The sequence below is a fragment of the Semicossyphus pulcher genome, unplaced genomic scaffold, assembly GCF_022749685.1.
Source record: "Semicossyphus pulcher isolate SPU_LCO1_2020_fin unplaced genomic scaffold, fSemPul1.0.p SCAF_4, whole genome shotgun sequence".
In the NCBI taxonomy this organism is placed as follows: Eukaryota; Metazoa; Chordata; class Actinopteri; order Labriformes; family Labridae; genus Semicossyphus; species Semicossyphus pulcher.
In genome coordinates this window covers 18,545,801-18,562,265 of record NW_027211715.1, presented here as the reverse complement: position 1 = coordinate 18,562,265, position 16,465 = coordinate 18,545,801, and the positions used below count along the sequence as shown (strand labels likewise).

General features: G+C 39.7%; 2 protein-coding genes across 4 annotated transcripts; both read left to right on the top strand.

Moving 5' to 3' along the window:
• The first annotated feature begins 4,058 nt into the window (after positions 1 to 4,058).
• On the top strand, positions 4,059 to 8,883 carry LOC138607305 (fizzy-related protein homolog). Of its 3 annotated transcripts, none has more exons than XM_069679889.1 (14): positions 4,059 to 4,191; positions 4,802 to 4,919; positions 5,106 to 5,234; positions 5,417 to 5,480; positions 5,583 to 5,713; positions 5,947 to 6,029; positions 6,140 to 6,323; positions 6,418 to 6,483; positions 6,577 to 6,679; positions 6,830 to 7,014; positions 7,096 to 7,329; positions 7,869 to 7,973; positions 8,059 to 8,151; positions 8,246 to 8,883. In XM_069679889.1, the coding sequence occupies exons 2-14, from the start codon at positions 4,851 to 4,853 to the stop codon at positions 8,285 to 8,287; spliced, it is 1,488 nt and encodes a 495-aa protein (XP_069535990.1). In that variant the 5' UTR covers positions 4,059 to 4,191; positions 4,802 to 4,850; the 3' UTR covers positions 8,288 to 8,883. The 3 variants fall into 3 exon arrangements, with proteins under 3 accessions (XP_069535990.1, XP_069535989.1, XP_069535988.1); XM_069679888.1 differs by having other exon boundaries at positions 4,059 to 4,216; positions 5,586 to 5,713; XM_069679887.1 differs by having other exon boundaries at positions 4,059 to 4,216.
• Positions 8,884 to 9,721: 838 nt separating this feature from the next.
• On the top strand, positions 9,722 to 16,377 carry haus5 (HAUS augmin-like complex, subunit 5). Its single transcript, XM_069680307.1, has 19 exons — positions 9,722 to 9,819; positions 9,927 to 9,989; positions 10,239 to 10,271; positions 10,752 to 10,776; positions 10,961 to 11,093; positions 11,271 to 11,430; positions 11,537 to 11,633; positions 12,104 to 12,195; positions 12,311 to 12,365; positions 12,449 to 12,576; positions 12,673 to 12,754; positions 12,874 to 13,028; positions 13,172 to 13,334; positions 13,525 to 13,605; positions 14,435 to 14,580; positions 14,740 to 14,836; positions 15,363 to 15,501; positions 15,621 to 15,753; positions 16,070 to 16,377. Exons 1-19 carry the CDS (start codon positions 9,722 to 9,724, stop codon positions 16,170 to 16,172), a joined length of 1,983 nt encoding a protein of 660 aa, XP_069536408.1. The 3' UTR covers positions 16,173 to 16,377.
• The last annotated feature ends 88 nt before the right edge of the window (positions 16,378 to 16,465 follow it).

The following is a 16,465-nucleotide window of genomic DNA, read 5'->3' as shown; positions in this document are numbered from 1 at the left end:
TTTAATTTTTTAAATTTTTTTCAAATATTTCAAAGTGATAGATTTCTACATTTGAGTTATTTTGTCCCGTACCTGGTTTTGGAAAAATCTGTTGCATCTTGGGAAACCGATTTAAAATTCTTTCTTTCTTACAGATGTTTTAAAAAGTTTTCTTCTTGAACAACAAAAAGTTTTGTTCCTGACCTTTCACAGTGTCAGAGATTGCTAGGTATTTATTCATCCGAAAGTTGCCTGTTTGTTATGGAACAAAAGTAAAAGCAGCTATGAATCATGGGAAAAAACTAAAGGAAAAACAACATGCAAAAATCTGAGTGATCATACAAATTGCATTTTGTTGTATAATGTATGACTAGTGATTAATGGCACTTTCACTACTTTCACATGTTGACTTTTCTTTATGCATCACATCCCACAGTGTTCTTAAAGGGCTCAACAAACATAACACTAAAGGGATTCAAGAAAGGATGAAAGGAGAGACAAACAGTGTGAGGAAGGCAAAGTGAGAGAAAGGAAAAGGAGAAACATTAAAAAAGAGATTAAGCAGGAGAAAAGTGTGGGAGTAAGAGAGGGAGGGAGTAAGAGTGGAGAGGAGGAGGAGGAGGGGAGAATGGGAGGTAGGGTAGAATGGCTGCTCATCAGAGTTAATGATGTAGAAAATCCCCCAATTAGAGCGTTTTCCTGTGTTGCAGGATGAGTTCAGAGCGGGGTCCTCTGACAGCCCCAAGGATTAGTACCCATGCAGGGCCGGGCCGAGTCGAGCCGGGCCTGCACAGACACTAACTAACTGCTGGACAGCTTGGCACTGCTCAGCTGGGGCCGGGTCGGGGCTATAGCCACAGCCAGGGGCCGGGGTAGGCATGCGTTTAGCACCGAGTGAGTGGCACAAAGAAGAAAAGCATGGGAAAAAGAGCAGCAGCGGGAAAACAGGAAAAAAAGCTCAGGTGGGGAGTTATTCTCTATCATGCAAAGTCTCACATTATTCAAATATGGGACAAGTAAGATTTTAGCAGCTGTTTTTTTTAAAGATATTTCCTCTTATTAGGTCCCAACCTTTGGACAAATTGTCTCAGCCCAGTGCTCTCGGCTGATGCATCTATTTTGGAACGTTACATACAGTATGTCCTCACCCAAAACATAACCTAATCTAGTTTGGACATCTGGATTGTACAGAAAATCAATCAGCCAGCATGCTGCTGGATGTCGAAAAATAAATCACAAGATGGTAAAGGGCCTGAGTCTTGTACTGTTACTACACAGGACCAAGACTCTAATCTCTCTGGCCTGGTACTTTGGACATTAACATCAGTTTCAGTTTGTATCTTTTACACAACAATAAAGTGATCAAATGGATGCAAGTAGGAGAAACAAATGAAGACATAGATGGACACATTTGCAGACTTAAAGTGATAATCTCGAAGATCTCAGTTTCATTCTCTTTGGCGGCACCTAGGGCAATCAGATATCTGCGACGTCCACAGTTGGCTCTGGTTGTTAAGGTTGCAACTTTTGATTTTCTTCGCTGACAGTCGCTTTCCTTTCTAGACTGTTTGCCTTCATCTGAGCGTCGAATTTGTTTCTTTTTCCGATCGACAATGATGGGGACAGAAAACCTGGGTCGACACTCTAGACGCACACAGCTACAAATTCCGCCGGTCTCCAGCGCTCGAACATCTTCCCAAATTTGTCGAGTTTGATAAATCGACTGAATGAGTAATAGATACAGTTAAGACCTAACCACCGTAACATCTTCACTGGCCTCCAAGCTGCTTACCAAAGAGTATAATGTAAGTTCTTTGTGCATACTATTGTTTAATAACCCTGTTTCTGGCATATTTGTGACATCAGACGGTGACACAGCAGAGAAGAGACCGAAAGGAGTATACTCCACTGGCAATGGGAAAAGAGAAAATCAGCATTTATTAGTGGGTCTTCCCGGGTCTAATTTTGGTGGGAAAGGGAGCGCCGCTTGTGATTTTTTCCACAAATATTGCCACAGACACCCAGTCCATACTATATACCGCATATGTAAAGGCTTTCATTGTGTTCCCTCATTCGGCGATAGATAGTGACTTAACTTTATTATTATCACTTCACAAATTTCCAAGGACATTTTGATCATTGTACCTGGAGACTATCTGTTCTATGTTACTCTGAAAGGCTTAAAATTCCACATGAACTAGCCCCTACACTTAAAAAAACTCTGCATATATGAGAGAGGAAATGATCGGTAGCATGGTCTTCTAAATAAAAGGTTGTTGACTTGATTGCAAATAGGAGGCCAAGCCCTGACTCACCTCTGCTCCACAGTTACTGTGTTCATTAAGGCCCACTGAGTCCCCATTGACTAATTGATTAATTGTGCAGTCTATTATTTCGCTCCTGCAGCCCAGTAGATCTGAAAGGGCCACGGCTGGAGTTAACAGTCTTATTGGAAAGACGCGTTCCTTGCACAGGACAATAAGGGAAAATAGCGGAATTAATTGGGTTTGATTAAAAGAGCTTTTCAATGGGACACAACTTTTTCGCATGACATAATTAGAGGTCAGTTGAGGGGGTAGGGGGGTGGAAGGGGGGATTTGCTTGTTGGCGCCAGTGTTGTGTGGGTGTGTCTGCGAGGGAGACAGATAGACAGACAGACACAGAGAGGGAGGGGGGTGCTTCCTTCACACTTGTAGAACTATGTTGTGTGTCTGATGTGGTACATTTCTACTGGCTCACTCACCAGAAAGCACACAGTGAAGTTCACATGGGGCCCTGTGTGCGCTCAGTGTGTGATTATTACCACTACACTTGCCAGCATTAAAGGCACAGTGCTCAGTCTTTTGTTACAGCTACATGGTCATTAGCAGTGCACTTCAGAGACTACATTATTGTATAGAAGAATAGGGGATGTGTGACAGAAGAGTACATTCAGCCATGTTTTTAGACAAGAACAAAACATGAAATAAACTCAAAATATTTATAACAAATACAAACATTTTGAATTTATAATCCTGTTGCTGTATAATCTAGAATAACAGAAAGTGTGTGCAAGCCTTTGGAGCTAAAAATATATCTGAACTGTCATGAACCCAAACCAGGCTCCACGTTTGATTAGATTATCAAATATTTCATCACAAACCTGCACCTGCAGCTTGTTTCCAAGAAACATTGTGATTTCATTCTGCTCAGAATTTCTGGGATTTGGGACAAATTATGATCCCCAAACTGTTCAGTAGAGGAAATCTTTAACCCCACTTCTTTATTGGAGTGTTTATGAGCAGGGAATTACAAAACTTACAGGAAACATATTTAGCACTGGGCAATCTGTCAGACAAGGTGGAAGGAGAATCTATCCATAAGGTATCAGATCATATTCCTTTAGACACTACAAAATACCATCATGAAACTTATCTCATATTGTTTTTTTATCCGTACATGTGCTATTGTTTTTGTCCTTACATACAAAGATCCGGTGTTTCGAGGCTTGTGTTTAGATTGTAGCATAAAAGGAATATGCGTAGCCAAAGATGGGGAGGGCAGGTGATAAAAGTTTAGAAAAAGCAGGCATGGTTTGGTTTTGGAATTGAGGCATATACACTTTAGACAACAGCAGTGCACTCTGCCTTCATAGAGAGATTGACAGTAGAGCTAGCACGCCCTCTATGTTTGGTTCTTGGACATCACAAGGAACTCAGTATATCAATATATCAATAGACAGATATCAAGTTAAATTCAATCTACATCACAACATTAATGTAGAGGAAGCGCTTGCAGAGTGATGTTAGATCACAGTAGCCTACACATGCGATAAGAAATCTATCTGAGGACTTTTACTATGTGATATTAGTTTATATTGTCAGTGGAAAAGATACAGATAAGGATATATTGTATTATCGTCTATTAAATATTTGTAAGAACCCCATCCCTTATCCACATATATGTAATAATCACTGATCGTAGTAGTTATCTAAAGAAATACCTCTCCTGATGGCAACAAATGTAGCATTTCCGTGTTTTGATTTGACAGGCATACGTCACGTCGAGGGGGCACAAATATCCCACAATGCATTGTGAGCTTTACCTCAGTTAAAGTGATTTACACTACACTTTAGAGTGAATTACTTTAAAAATCTCACCTGATATCTTCGCGGTGTGTTGCTCTTCTTGTGTGGACTCTGTGTGGTGATATTCGGGGACTGGCTCGTTGTTGTATGTATTATACAAATAATATCAGGTTAGCCACTAGCTAATTTTGCTAACGCTAGTCATCATCAGCTCACTAGCTTTGTTTTATTCATAGAAAAAGTAATATATAGTAGATAATGTGATGACATGCAATGTCAATAAATAGCCATTTATTGGTTTGAACTGTTTAAAAGTTAACGCTGCCGTAACGGAGTTAACATTTTATTGGTTAGTCTGTCTCCAAACCTAACACTGGTTTTGCATAAACTCTTATAATTATGAATAGTTGATATGCTTTATGATTATTTAGTTTAAGACACAAATAATCGGGGGTGTTCGATTATTAGCAAGATCAGCTGATTAACTGCTAAAAGTTCATGTTATTCTAACAAAGGTTTTTAGAGCTAGCATGTGAAAAATTATAGATTTCTATCAACAACATTCAAGAAAGAAAATGATTCCAAAGCTAACTTGTGTTCTTTTATAAATCAATATTTCAAGGACACTACATATTTTGGCTTACTTTCTAACCCAGCATGGACATGCACCCTTCAGATAAAAGCACAGAAACAAACAATCAAAAATGCATTTAATCACTTGAATGATTCAAATCTATTTCTTTTCTGTTCGCCAGGTCTCCAACCCCCCAGCCTGTGAATGTTGGATCAGTATTACAGCTTAAAATGGATCCAGAATATGAACATCGCCTCCTGCGCCAAATAAATATTCAAAACGACAACTTGAGCCCTGTTGTGAGTCTCGTTTTACATCTCTCCACTCCACTGTTTGTTAGTTTGCTATGTTCCCTAGTAATGTAAATGTTGTGTTTATCATCACTGAACTAGCAGTATTATTGAGTTCTATTATAAAGGACCAGGTCTAAACAAGTGGTCTAACCTTGGAAACAAATGCACCTAAAGATCTTTTTTTTTTTTCAGAAACTAACACAGAGTCTGCACAAACGGACGCCCACTGGCTCCCCGTTATCCTCCCCCAGTAAACTTGGAGACAGATTCATCCCGACCAGAGCAGGGGCAAACTGGAATATCAACTTCCACAGGATCAATGTATGAACTTCTTCTTCTTTAAATATGTATATATTTATATATGTAATATCTGATTTTGCAAATCTATCTAGTACTCATGTGTATGATGAAACGTTACAGTACTTTTGGGTGTACTTCTGTGAATTATCTGTATTGAGAAAAGTGTTTGTCTCAAATTAATGACAGTATCTTTATATTTTCAGGAAAATGAGATGTCACCAAATCAGAACAGAAAAACAAAAGATGCTTCTTCTGATAATATCAAAGGTAAATTCAAAGGTCATTTTGGAAATGTTAATATAACTTTGCTGTGTACCACTAGGATTGTACTGTTGTTGATGTGTATAAATGATATGTTTGTACATGTAGCAGATGGGCTGGCCTACTCTGCTTTGCTAAAGAATGAGCTGCTGGGAGCAGGAATAGAAAAGATCCAGGACCCCCAGACAGAAGACCGACGTCTACAGCCATCAACCCCAGAGAAGAGAAGCCTCTTCACTGTATGTAACATTTCTCTCTTACCCCTTCCATATTGAATTATACAGGACATTAGTCATACAAAGTCAGAGCAGACATATAAATATGCTCTTAGAGAACTGAGAAAGGGTGATAAACAAAATCAGTGAGGAGAACATCACTATTCAGTCAGTGTAGAGTTTTTCTTCTGTGGTTTATGTTATTTTAATGAAGCTGGTATAACATCTCATGCTGTCTGCCCGTTTGTTCTGTGCAGTACTCACTCAATACCAAAAGGGCATCACCAGACGATGGCACCAACATCTCCCCCTACTCTCTGTCACCTGTCAGCATCAAAAGGTAGGAGCACTGTTTTAATTTATTTGTTTCTAGATCTCTTATTACTGATCCTGCTGCAAAAAAAAAACTGTGTTTTTTGGTTTTATAATGTCCAACTTTTTCTGTTGCAGTCAGAAGTTGCTACGTTCACCAAGGAAGCCAACTCGCAAGATCTCAAAGATCCCATTTAAAGTCCTGGACGCTCCAGAGCTGCAGGATGACTTTTACCTCAACTTGGTGGACTGGTCGTCTCTCAACGTGCTCAGTGTCGGGCTGGGTACATGTGTTTACCTGTGGAGTGCATGTACCAGCCAGGTACAGCAGTGTGTTTAAACAATACGACTTTGTATTTTATTTTAAGTGTATGTTAATTTGTAAAGATACGTGTGCTGAATTGCCCTCTCTTCAGGTTACAAGATTGTGTGATTTATCTGTGGAGGGAGACTCGGTCACATCAGTTGGGTGGTCTGAAAGGGTGAGTATATAAAGCTTACTGCCTTCATATTTCTGAGAGGTGGACTTTTTGTATGGTTAGTTTTTATTAATGATAGGATTCTCTGTGTTTTAGGGTAACTTGGTGGCAGTGGGGACTCACAAAGGCTATGTCCAGATCTGGGATGCTGGTGCTGGGAAGAAACTCTTTGCAATGGAAGGACACACAGCCCGAGTTGGTAAGAACATTTAGGTGTACAAGTCAGCATTAAGGTGTATTAATGCTTGACATTCTTCGTTTTTGTTTCCCGGCAGAAATAAGGTAGTTAATTCAAATGTTGAGACTGAGAGTATGACCAAGGATAAATGAAGCTTTACTGTATCTGCAGGAGCGTTGGCATGGAACGCAGACCAGTTGTCGTCGGGAAGCCGCGACCGTATGATTCTTCAAAGAGATGTGCGGACGCCTCCACTCCAGTCAGAGAGACGGCTGCAGGGACACAGACAGGAAGTGTGTGGCTTAAAGTGGAGCACTGACCATCAGCTGCTCGCCTCTGGTGGCAATGACAACAAGGTAAAAAATTCTTGTTAATAAACCTGGTTTTATATCTCTGTGTTCACTTCGTGTATTCATTTATGTTATTTGTTATCTCAGCTGCTGGTTTGGAACCACTCCTCGCTGAGCCCAGTGCAGACATACACGGATCACCTGGCTGCTGTGAAGGCCATCGCCTGGTCCCCCCACCAGCATGGCCTGCTGGCCTCTGGAGGGGGCACTGCCGACCGCTGTATTCGATTTTGGAACACGCTTACGTCACAGCCGCTGCAGTGTATGGACACGGGCTCTCAGGTCTGCAACCTGGCCTGGTCTAAACATGCCAACGAGCTGGTAAGGGCCTACAGATACACACTATGTACTTATTCTTTTCTGGCAAAGTTCTGTGAAGTTATTAGAAAAATTTTCATTGAATTAAGACAAGGACAATACTGGTAATTAAAAAAAGTAAGATTTACAAGAATTCATATACAATTAGTTATTAATTTTTTTTTTTACATTTGTTCTTTATTTTATATCGGTTTGCAAAGATTTCTCACTCAGCACATTAGCTGGTAATCCTCCCCATTAATGCTTATTCCTTTACCTACATCCACGGCCATTCAGTGTTAAAAACAAACATCAATTAATACTGTTAATCCATGTCTTATATCCATGTTAATTGTCCATGTAAACCAAGACAACTGGGGACCTCTAACGAGAGACAATGTTGTTAAAATGAAGGCTAGTTTTTTAAATAAAACGTCGTAAGAGGCAGTGCATTGGCCTTTTCAGTGTTTCTCGATTTAATTGCCAGTACTTAAATGTGTCTAACTGACATTGTTATGATTTATTGATACCCCATTGATTTGTCATATTGCCTCTTTTTCCAGGTCAGCACTCATGGTTACTCTCAGAACCAGATCTTGGTGTGGAAATATCCAGCTCTCACCCAAGTTGCCAAACTCACAGGACACTCCTACAGAGTGCTCTACCTGGTCAGTGTGTGTTTTCTTTCTGATGGGAATGTAATCTTGCTGGTGGTCATGTTAATGTAATGTAATAATACTTTTTTCATATTAGGCCATGTCCCCGGATGGTGAGGCTATAGTGACAGGAGCTGGAGATGAGACCCTACGCTTCTGGAACGTATTCAGTAAAACAAGGTCAACAAAGGTGAGCAAGCACCTTTTGGGAACAGCATTATGTTATAACAGCCCCACTTGTTTCTGCAAAATAACGTACCAGTGTTCTTTGTCTTTTGTTGCAGGAATCTGTTTCAGTTTTAAATCTCTTCACCAGGATACGGTAACAAAAAATATTAAAACTCTAAAACCCTAGTTTGAGTGGATCCTGGCGTCACTACTGGAGAGCTCATCAGCATGGTGCTAAGGACATACAGTACAAGTTATAAGATATCATGGGACATTTTTCACAGACGAAATGGCAGCCAAAACAACTTAGCAAGTTTTTTAATGCTAACATTGTTCTGGAAATAACTTTGACTATTGAACTCTCATGAATGTATTTTTTTTCCTTTTCAAAAAAATTTATAAGTGGATTGAAGAAATCAAAGGCCTTACATAAAATACTGTGATGCGATATCCATTGTTGTGGAATCTGAAATTTGGAGAGAATATTTTTTAGTTTTTGTTTACCTCAGGTCTTATTTATTTAACGCTGCCATTGTATGTAAATTGACAAAAAAATGCCAAGACATATTTTGACGTCAACATAAAAGTTCAGCATAATCACACACTAATGCCTTTACAGTACGTGCACAATGTTTACTGTGACCCTTAAGAACACTAAGGTTGAGAGTGACTGGCTGAAATGCAGTTTTGCTACTGCGGAAAGAAAGTTTAATGCTGTGCATTCAGACATATTCTACATGGTGGATTCTTTGTAGCAAATGAAGAAATAAAACATGCTGGAAAGAAAGAACCAGTGCCTGACTTGTTTATTACTTATCATATTTTGCATCATATTTTCTTTCTAGAATTATAAATACCAATATCCTTTATTTTTTGTTGCAATTATTTTGTTACATTAGAATTTTTAACACTGAATCTTAAAATTAATATTTTTTGTACAATTACTACTATTATTTTTACGTAATTAGTATATAGGAATGGTTGTAAGGGTGATTTTGCTTGATAGAACATGAATTGGATTATTTAACTATATAATTCAATATCATATACTTTAACAATTAATATAATATTGGGTCAATTTGCCAATTGTGAATTTTTGCAGTAGAACACTGTGTACTATATACAATGCCCCAATACTAACTGGAGTCATCAAAGGGATTTTAAAAAATATATAGATTTCAAGTCAGTTCATGTTAAAACTATCAATTATACTCACATGCGGTTTCTGTTTATTTTGTAGGATTTAATGAATAAATAAATAAAAATATATCAATAAAACTTTGAATACATGACCGACACAACCGACTCCAACCAGCGGCGGCGCTGCCTCAACGGAAATTCTGACCGGAAGTACTGCCAACGGGCGGGAAGTTGGAAGTTTGAGTATTTCAGACTGATTTCAGATTATTTAAAATTACATTACAAGCTAACTTGCGTGTATAAGAGAAAAGAAGCATCTTCTACACGAGTAGAATCAGTTCAGAAACTATAATTTGATAAATTGGAGCAAACTGCGATAGGCTCGCGAGCCTGTTGATGTTGCTAGCTGGGTTAGCTTTCTACAAGTTGTTTACTTTCTGTGGTCTTCCAGGATGGCTGACAGAAATCTTGTGCAGGAATTGAAACGCTGGGCGACAGAGGAGTTCAATCTGCCCCCGGACAGCCTGCCAAATGACAGCTATTTTAAAACGTAGGTGTCAATTGTTCGAAAATACTACTATAACTTTAAATACTTAAAAAAGGTTTGCTCACATTTTATGATGAACTAACAAAAGGCTGGTCATTTTTTTTGTCTAGGATCTGTGTTGGGACTGGGAAATCAATATGGACATATGTCATCCAACACGTTTTTCAACAGAGGTTAGTCTTAACACTGCCTTTCTCTCCTGCAAGCTCTTGATCGTTTATTTATGGTTAAAATACTGCTGATTTCTTTGTCATCCCAGCCCCTATTCCGTCCATGTTCCGTATGTGTGAAGTGCCAACATAGCATTTATTAGTTGCCTTAGTATCAAAAATATGTATAAGTCCCTCCAACTGTATACTCTTTGACTGGGCACATGTGCAAATAATGGATTACAGCTTCTTACTGTCTCTCTGTTTTTCCAGGAACGTGAGGATCATGCGTGGTAATCTCCAGTGGTATCCTTTCTGGCCCTGATTGAGGCTTTCAGAGCTACTGTCTTTATAATAGCAATTTCAACTTCATGTGTGCTTTAAGTCATTTAGTTGCACTTGTGTATTTGGTGGGATGTTATTTAGAGTCAGTTTCTTGCTCAAGACGTATAGCTGTTCGTATGTTTATGTTCTGTGAACATACAGTCTCTCTGCCAATTTTTGGACATCCTGTCACTTCTGCCACTGCACATCTTTGTGGCAAACCACTTTGGCTTGCTTTGTCTTGGAGTGCTGGTTATCCAATCTTTTCCAGGAACCTTTAGGGTGTGTCCTACTCCCACTCTCTCACTTGGTTTACTGTTCATCAAATTATTAATACACCCAGAATAACTTGCCCTCTTCCTTTACTTGATATTTCTGTGTGTTATGAATTTCTTAGCCCTCATGGCCCCTGGGTTTATTTAGTATGTATCCTGTAATTTCCTTGACATTATAATCTTCAAGGTACAAAGTTCTTCAAAACAAAGAGGTAGGTGAAAAAAGTTTCCCTTTGAATGGTTTATTGCTTTTTTAAATAATTACTTGCTGGTTACATGCACTACAATAATCTTGCTTGAGTACACTTATGAAACAAAAAGTGGAAGTTTTAATTTCAGTAAGGTCACTGATGAAATACAATGCGTTATTATCCATTTTTGCTTTTGCATGCTCAGTTGGAGCAAGCTGAAGGCCAAAGTGAGGCTGCTAAGCAGAGAGAGCTTCAGAGGAAGATAGAGCAGCTGAGAGCAGAGATCAGTCACCTGGACTCTCAGATCAGTGGAACAGAGGAACAGACAGCCACACAAGGTGAGTCCATCAGATGCAGTACGGGATGGTTATCTGATCAGAACACATGACTCCTTTAGCAGGTGCAGTGGTCAGATCAGAAAGCCATATAATTGCTGCCCTGTGCATTATTTCTGTATTTCAACAATATTTAAGGTGATTCCCAACACTAGGTTTTGTTTTTCTTTTTACTTATAGAGCGGTCCATCAACCGGAGCTGGGCCCAGGTGGAGGACTGTCAACGCAGAGAGCTGCTCCTACAGGCCTTCAAGCAGCGCTGCATCTTGGGTCGGAAGGAGCTCTCTGATGACACGCAAAAGATCAGTGCACACTGCCAGACACTGGAACAAATGGCCAGGTAAGGCAGAAAAAGTTTGAAAATAAATTAAAACAAAGAGGTAGGATCATTTACATACACATTCTATTTACATAGTGTGTAAGTAAGTACTGTATGTGTGTTGCAGGAAAGCAGAGATTGAAGTGCTTTTTGATGATAAGCCTTCCAGCAGCAGTGATAGAGACAACCTCAACTCCAAAGCTGCAGCAGAGGCACAAGTCCTGGTAAGAGCTGCCAAAGTCTGGTCTGTTTTTAAATGAGTAGAGTTAAAAGTGCACATCGGGCATTTACAACGCTGGTGTTTTAATGCTTTCTATTGGTAGATGTCTCAGTCAGAAAGCCCCGAAAATAAAGAATGAAAAGTCCCCTTGACACTCCCTTAATACTATATAGTCCTATAGTTGTATTTACTGCTAAATGTAGAGTAAACTATTAAGTACATACAGTGTTATAGAAGTGAATTAAGTGGGGAGTGGTTTTTTAAATTCCATCATAGGTGGGAGACTGCAGTGAATTACTTTTATCTTTTATACCATGTTGAGAGTAATTTAATACTGAATTTTTTTAATTTTGCCAAATATTTAAGATGCATGTCAAATATGCACATCATATTCAGAGCAATGTCAACCATGTCTGTTATGTATAAACATCTGACTGAAGGAAATCATCCCATGTACTTTGTCTTTCCTGTTAGCGCGAAGTGAGAGAGCTGTGTGACGACAGGATCCACTTCTATTGTTCTCTACAAGAGAGTGAACTGAAAACAACACCGTCTGCCGCCAAACCGTAAGGACTACAGTGGACACAATATTTGAGAACTAAAATATTCACTAGCTATCTCTCAGAATACTGTCAACTTCTTCTGTTGTGATTTAATTGCTTATCTCTCTGTTTCTTTCAGAATGACTCGTGAACAAAGGACTGCAGTGTTTCAGTACTGGCTCAGCTCGGTGGAGGTTGGTGCATTTCGAACAAATTTCACTAAATATATAGGTATTTTCTGTTTTCATTAACATGTTATTGTTTGTCATATTGTCAGAACCTGTTGGATGGTTATCCTCCAAACCACGTCCTCTCAGCGTTGGAGTATTTGGCTTCCAGAGAGCAGAAGGAACTAGAGGAGAAACTTGCATCTTTGGATGTGACACGGGATGTAACAGCTCTACGGTAGAGCAAACTTCTTTGTTATTATAATCTTCACTCGTTCCATTAAGACTATAAAAACTCAAAATTCAAAGTATGTCTCTTGCATTTTAATTGCAGCTTCCGCTATGAAAGCAATCACCTCCTGGACATGTCAGCAGAAGAAGATAAAGAGTTGCCACCGGTTAAGACCCTCTTAGAGGTGCTAAACACGAACACACATGTACACTGTAATATTATACACAGGAGGTTAAAAGTAGAAGAAAACATATGAAAATGTTTTCTGGTATTTTTTGTGAAATTACACATTAATTGTTTCAGGCTGCTTGGGAAGAGGTGGAGCAGAGTTTGGTCGAACTGGCCCAGACTCGCTCCAGAGTCCAGCAGCTCTGTAACCAGCTGCAGGCCCGCAAGAAGGAGGCTGAGCTGGAGGTGTCTGGTATTGCAGACGACCTCCACAATGACACCTTGGCACTGTAAGCCCACCCATCATAGAGTTAACTGATGATGTTCACATTAGTTATCAATAGTGTATAATTATCCTGAGGAATTATATCACAGGAATATTACAATGAAGACTGAACAAGTTCATTTTAACATTTCTGTTTGTCACTGTCAGGTCAGCTCTAAAGGTGGAACTCCAGTGTGTGATGCAGACAGCCGCCAGGGATCACATCAGAGACAGATGTATCCAACTTGACCAGCATGCCAGAAGCCGACAGGAGGCGCTCAAAAACCTCCGCAGACAGTGGCAGAGCATCCTTGACTTCAGGCAGCTTGTGGTGAGTTAATTCACAATGAGAGACCTCTGTCAACCTTCGCCAGTGTCCCTCTTGGATCTTGGATTCAGGAAAAAGCAGTCTTAAAGATTTGGTTTTTCAGTGCCGTTAACTGGAGACTTAAAATTAGGGTATTTTGGTCAGTATTTCTCCAAGATATATCATTAAACATGTTATGTTGTTGTGTCTCCAGGTTCTGAGGCAGGAGCATATCAGAGGTCTGATTAAGGGGAACTCGTCAGCCAAGATGGAGCTGATCCGTCTGCAAACAGAGGTGCGGATGCGCAACAACCACTCTAAGGCCCTTAACACACCTGGTATTAACATGTGGTTTTTCTGATCAGATCACAAGTGGACAGCCTTAACTACAGGTCCGTATCCGCGGTAACAATCACGTGGATACGGGGAGACCACTCGCCTCTCATTCCTGTCGGATTTAACATTCCTCTGCTGTGTCTCTTCGTATGTTTATTTATCTCTCATGTCACTCCAGCATGTGTAAACGTAGATTTACAATGTGCATGGAAATACAGACAGATCATGTCTGTGTTTATTCAGTAAGGAGACTGCATTTAAGTTTTTAATACAGGACAATTCCGAACCGACGAGGGGGAGAGACGCTGTGGGTCGGAGATATGATCCACAAACAGTTTATCACAGTTTTAAAATGTGAGGACACAGATCTGTGTGTATGTTCTGTACCTGATTTAATAATGTCACGATCTGTTCCAACACAGTTACTATAAAATGTAAACCCCGTCTCCTCATGCTGTCGTATGTCTTGTTTTTTGTATTATATGATGTTTTTAAAGTCTTATTAAGGTGAATGAGGCTCCGTGTTCATTTGCATACAGAACGGGAAAATGAGATCCGATCACAAGTGGTCACTGAAGACGCATTTGGAGACGCATTGAAATGCAAAGTGTGAACGCTAGTACTTAGAGCTGACCACTTGTGATTGGATCACCCAGGACACATGTTAATACCAGGTCTGTTAAGGGCCTAAGAAACCGAAGTACACGTTATTTATAACGCTGACTTCATTCTGTGAAACTTTTTGGTTTCTCTAATACATCTTGATTTTTTCTCTCTGTCTGTTTTAGTTAGAGGAATTCATCCAGGGAAAACTGGTCCCACAATTTGGAGATGTCACCACTTCAGCCAACAGTCAGAGAAATTCCATTTCCAAGGAGGCCAGACAGTTAGGAACGATTTCCCTTCTTGCTCTTGACCAGAGGACTGTTGAAGGGTAAGAACAAATTGTCTGCTAACCCCAGTTAGATAAGTATCACCCAGTTTACAAAAGGGGTCCTAAACATCCAAATGATCAATTACATTTTCACAGCGGATTTTTTAATTATAGTATTGATCAATTGCACAAAATAATAAAGTAATTCTGTTATGTCAGAACACAAAGAATCCCTGCGTCATGGTTGTCCATCAACCGCTTGAAGTACCCGGCCTTCAGCAGCTTGTGTCAGAGCCTGGAATTCCCACTTTACAGGGTGAGTCTGGGCATCAAATGCATCAATATTCTGTAACACAGTGCAATACTGTGTATGCCTGTCAGTTCTTGGCACAAGTCACTTTGATTCATAATTAAGTGGTTAATGATTTAATTCAAAAGCAGTAAGTAACTGAAAGCTTATGTCCTGTAAACCAGTGGATTAATGCAGGAGAAAATGATGAATGTGATATTTTACAAGACATAAAACTGTGTGTTTTTCATAGTAACCCCATGTGATGTGTAACTTAGGATTTGAGGTCCATGTGGAAACTTGTTGCATTCTCATAAAAGTTGTGCCAGAAAGTCAAGGAGCAGATTCTCCAGCTCTTTAAAGTCCACATGCTCAGAATGGTTTTGATTATCCAGCTGACTGTCATTGCTATCACTTGACCCCAGTCTTCTCACTAGCAGTGCTGATAAAATTATTACCCATTCAAATCTATTTCACTGTATAGAGGCATTTCTTCTCCTTTGCCTCTTTAAATGACTTTGACACATTTTTTTCCCTTCTTTTTAAACTCCAGGCTCCAGAGGAGTTGGCTTCCCAGACACGCTCCCAGCAGCTTGAGTTGCGTTTTCTCCGCCAGTTGCTGCAACTTCACACTGCTTCACTGCAGAAGACAGAGAAGGAAGCAGAGCTGTTGCACGCATCTGATCAAAAAGGTAATCAGAGAAACTCATCAAGGGTTAAGTATTTATCAAGCTAAAAATACACAGTAGGAAGTGCTGTATTTGGCTCACACAAGAACAAAACAACTGTCTGTCTGCACTATGCGTCTTAGCACTGCTGTCCAGAGTCGTGGAAGAGGATCAGAAGCTTCTGAAGGCTCTGGTACCAAGAGTCAGAAGCTTCACCCAACGTTGCACCCAAGGCCTTTCTTATGGGAACCAAGTCAAAACTGCTATCTCTTACTGGTGAGGCACATTTCTTAAGTAGATAACCTATTGTAGAGCACATAAGGTGTTTAACAGTATTTAATTTACTCTAAAAATGTCCATCAAAGGTAATTCTTTTTTGCAATCTTGTTCTACTTTTGTAATTCACGCATATCAGGAAAAAAAGACCCTGGTTGTTTTCTTGTATTGCGCTAAATCGTAACCTTGATGCTGATTTGATTACTTATGTTTTCTTTCTATACATGAATGTCTTTGTATTGATTTGGAGTTATTCCTTTTGTCAGGCGATTTGCTGGTTAAGCTTTTTTTGTTTGTTTTGTGTCCATGTGTTTAGGTGGGAGAAGCCAGCTCAGCATGTCCTACCTGAGGTCAGTAAAGGAGGACTGACATTCCAACAGTGGCTACAAAGGTGGAAGCTTGCTGCCAAAGCCTCTTAGGGGATGCCTCATAGTTATAAAAACTCTCTTACCGCACCTTTAAGCGACCTTGCTACAGAAGTTAGAAAACACAAATAATGAACTAATGCACACTGTCCTTTTCCTGTTTTTCCTTCTCCTTACTTCACTTGATGTTTTACCTTGTGAACGTCATTAATAAATCATTTTACATCCAGTTATTTGTTCCTGTTTTCCTGGAAATCCATTCAAAAAGACAATAAAGTTGTTGAAAACTGCCTCCTTCTCCTGTATTGAACTTGCAGCATCGACCAGAGCAGCATTTTGCCAATATG